Below are 2,641 nucleotides of genomic sequence, written 5' to 3'. Positions count from 1 at the left end.
GTTTGTTCTTCAGTGGTGCTGCAACGAGAAGGTGAGAGAATGAGACGGATTACCTGAGTCCGATTCGCTCATTTCATTTATTATCTGATTTTTTTTTCTGTGTTTTTTTTTTACATGGCTTGAATCAATTTACAATCATTATTTTGGACAAATCGTTAGTTTGGACAAATTGTTAGTTTGGACAAATCGTTAGTTTGGACAAATCGTTAGTTTGGACAAATTGTTAGTTTGGACAAATCGTTATTTTGGAAAGGAGGAGGGAGGGAGAGAGATTGAAGGAAGAAGAAAAAAAATGAATGAAACAAAGAAGAATGATTTAATGAAGAATAATGAAAAAGACGATGAATGAAAGAATGAAGAGGAACAGAAGGAAAAAAGAAAGAGGTTGACAATGGTAGGCGTAGGAGTGGCTGTGTGGTAAGTAGCTTGCTTACCAACCACATGGTTCTGGGTTCAGTCCCACTGCGTGGCACCTTGGGCAAGTGTCTTCTACCATAGCTTCGGGCCGACCAAAGCCTTGTGAGTGGATTTGGTAGACGGAAACTGAAAGAAGCCCGTCGTATATACGTATATATATATATATATATATGTGTGTGTGTGTATATGTTTGTGTGTCTGTGTTTGTCCTCCCATCATCGCTTGACAACCGATGCTGGTGTGTTTATGTCCCCGTAACTTAGCGGTTCGGCAAAAGAGAGACCGATAGAATAAGCACTAGGCTTCCAAAGTATAAGTCCTGGGGTCGATTTGCTCGACTAAAAGGCGGTGCTCCAGCATGGCCGCATTCAAAAGACTGAAACAAGTAAAAGAGTAAAAGAATAATGATAAAGAACAACAACAAGAAGAAGAAAAGGAAAGAGGAAGAGGAGGAGAAAGGCAGGGATGCCCTTACCGGAAACAAAAGACCCTGAGGCCAGGGACGGCGTCTGTGACGTCGCAGTGAAGTTGGGGAATACAGGAGCCTGTGCCATGCCGCTGTTCAGGGATGTGTTTGTGGCCCCCATGTTGAATACTGAATGGATTGGTGAAGGAGTGGCGTCTGTCGTGCTGCTGGCTGTTATCACATTGCTGAGTTTGTCTGAAGGTTCCACCTTGGCACACAAAAGAAACAACGAAAATAAAACAATGATACTTTCTTTTATTGGCCACAAGGGCCGAACAACACCATGTATACAATAAGCAACAAAAAACAATTAACAAAACAATGAACCCTTTCGATACGAACCCAGCTGAAACCATCCCTGGCTCTGTAGTACAAATGTCTTGCTTTCATTAGTTTTGAATTAAAATCTTCCACCAAACCTTAGTCACAATTTATGTTCCTAACACTAGCTTAATGATAACGAAGTTATTTTACTAAATTCTTTGTTATATTTAAAGTAATTGAAAGAAACACAGAGCATCTCAATAGAAATATGGTAACAAAAGGGTTAAAATATATAATAGAGAAACAATTCTTAACCCTTTGGATGCCGACCCGGTTGAAACCACCTCTGGTTCTGTAAGTACAAATGTCTTGTTTTCTTAAGTTCTGAATTAAAATCTTTCACCAAAGCTTAGTCACAATTTAAGTTCTTAACACTAGCTTAATGATAACTAAGTTATTTTACTAAATTCTTGGTTATATTTAAAATTAATTGAAAGAAACACAGAGCATCTCAACAGAAATATGGTAACAAAAGGGGTTAAACAATAAAAATTCCATAACGTGCTTACTTACATTGACTGATCCAAAAATATCACTCAACTGGTCAATGGTGGAGGAACTGCTGTTGTCAAGGTTTGAACTTGGTTGGGTAGAAGTGGCAACAGGCTTCATATCTGGCGGGTCACTCAGACCTAAAACAAAGAGACAAACAGACAGACAAACATTAACACATGTCCTTACTTGATGGGGATGCTGGGGTTGGAGGAATTGGTGGAACGGCTGGCAAGGGCAAATGGAGTCTGATGTAGCCATCTGGTTTGCCAGTCCTCGGTCAAATCGTCCAACCCATGCTAGCAAAATTCATTTATGTGCTTATGTGAATGCAAATGAGTGTGTGTGTGTGTGTGTGTGTATGTGTCCATACTTCTTACCCACCTCTCTCGTGGCAAATGGCCCTTCGGCCAATTCCTGAACTCCCAACAAGACGCAAGGGTGAAGATGAATGCCACACATCCCCTTTCATAGGCCCCCACCCCCATACACACACACAGAAACCTCCTAACAGATCTTACCAAGAGCCAGCAGCTGTTCGTCGAGGATAGACGCCCCCACAGGGGTGGTCATTGAAGCCAAATTGGCCTTCGTCTTATTGGGGGACTGCGTCGTCTGGTCAAAGCCAAGGTCGAGCAATGTGTGGTTCGTACCAAATTCTGAAAAACAAAAGTTGCTGAGGATCAATAACATCATCACCACCATCATCATCACAATATGGATACCTTCTACTTGTTTCAGTCATTAGACTGCAGCCATGCTGGAGCACTGCATCAAAGAATTTCGGTTTTGTTCACGTGCCACTGGCACAAGTGCCAGTAAGGCGACGCTGGTAATGATCACGCTCAAATGGTGCTATTTACGTGCCACCAGCTTACTCAGGTATATGTATGTGTATATATATATATATATATATATATATATATATATATGTATATATAT

General features: G+C 40.9%; 1 protein-coding gene across 1 annotated transcript in view; it reads right to left on the bottom strand.

The window, feature by feature from the left end:
* Window positions 1–2,641, bottom strand: part of LOC106880435 (ADP-ribosylation factor-binding protein GGA3) — a 20,819-nt gene that overhangs the window by 5,443 nt on the left and 12,735 nt on the right. Inside the window, exons 10-13 of the mRNA XM_014930358.2 lie at window positions 2,221–2,358; window positions 1,721–1,839; window positions 893–1,091; window positions 2–18 (exon numbers count right to left, since the gene is read on the bottom strand). Of these exons, the coding sequence (XP_014785844.1) occupies window positions 2–18; window positions 893–1,091; window positions 1,721–1,839; window positions 2,221–2,358 (473 nt within the window). The remainder of the gene's footprint in view (window position 1; window positions 19–892; window positions 1,092–1,720; window positions 1,840–2,220; window positions 2,359–2,641) is intronic.

This window comes from Octopus bimaculoides, unplaced genomic scaffold, assembly GCF_001194135.2.
Source record: "Octopus bimaculoides isolate UCB-OBI-ISO-001 unplaced genomic scaffold, ASM119413v2 Scaffold_122307, whole genome shotgun sequence".
Classification (NCBI taxonomy): Eukaryota; Metazoa; Mollusca; class Cephalopoda; order Octopoda; family Octopodidae; genus Octopus; species Octopus bimaculoides.
This window is presented reverse-complemented; position numbering and strand designations above follow the sequence as displayed.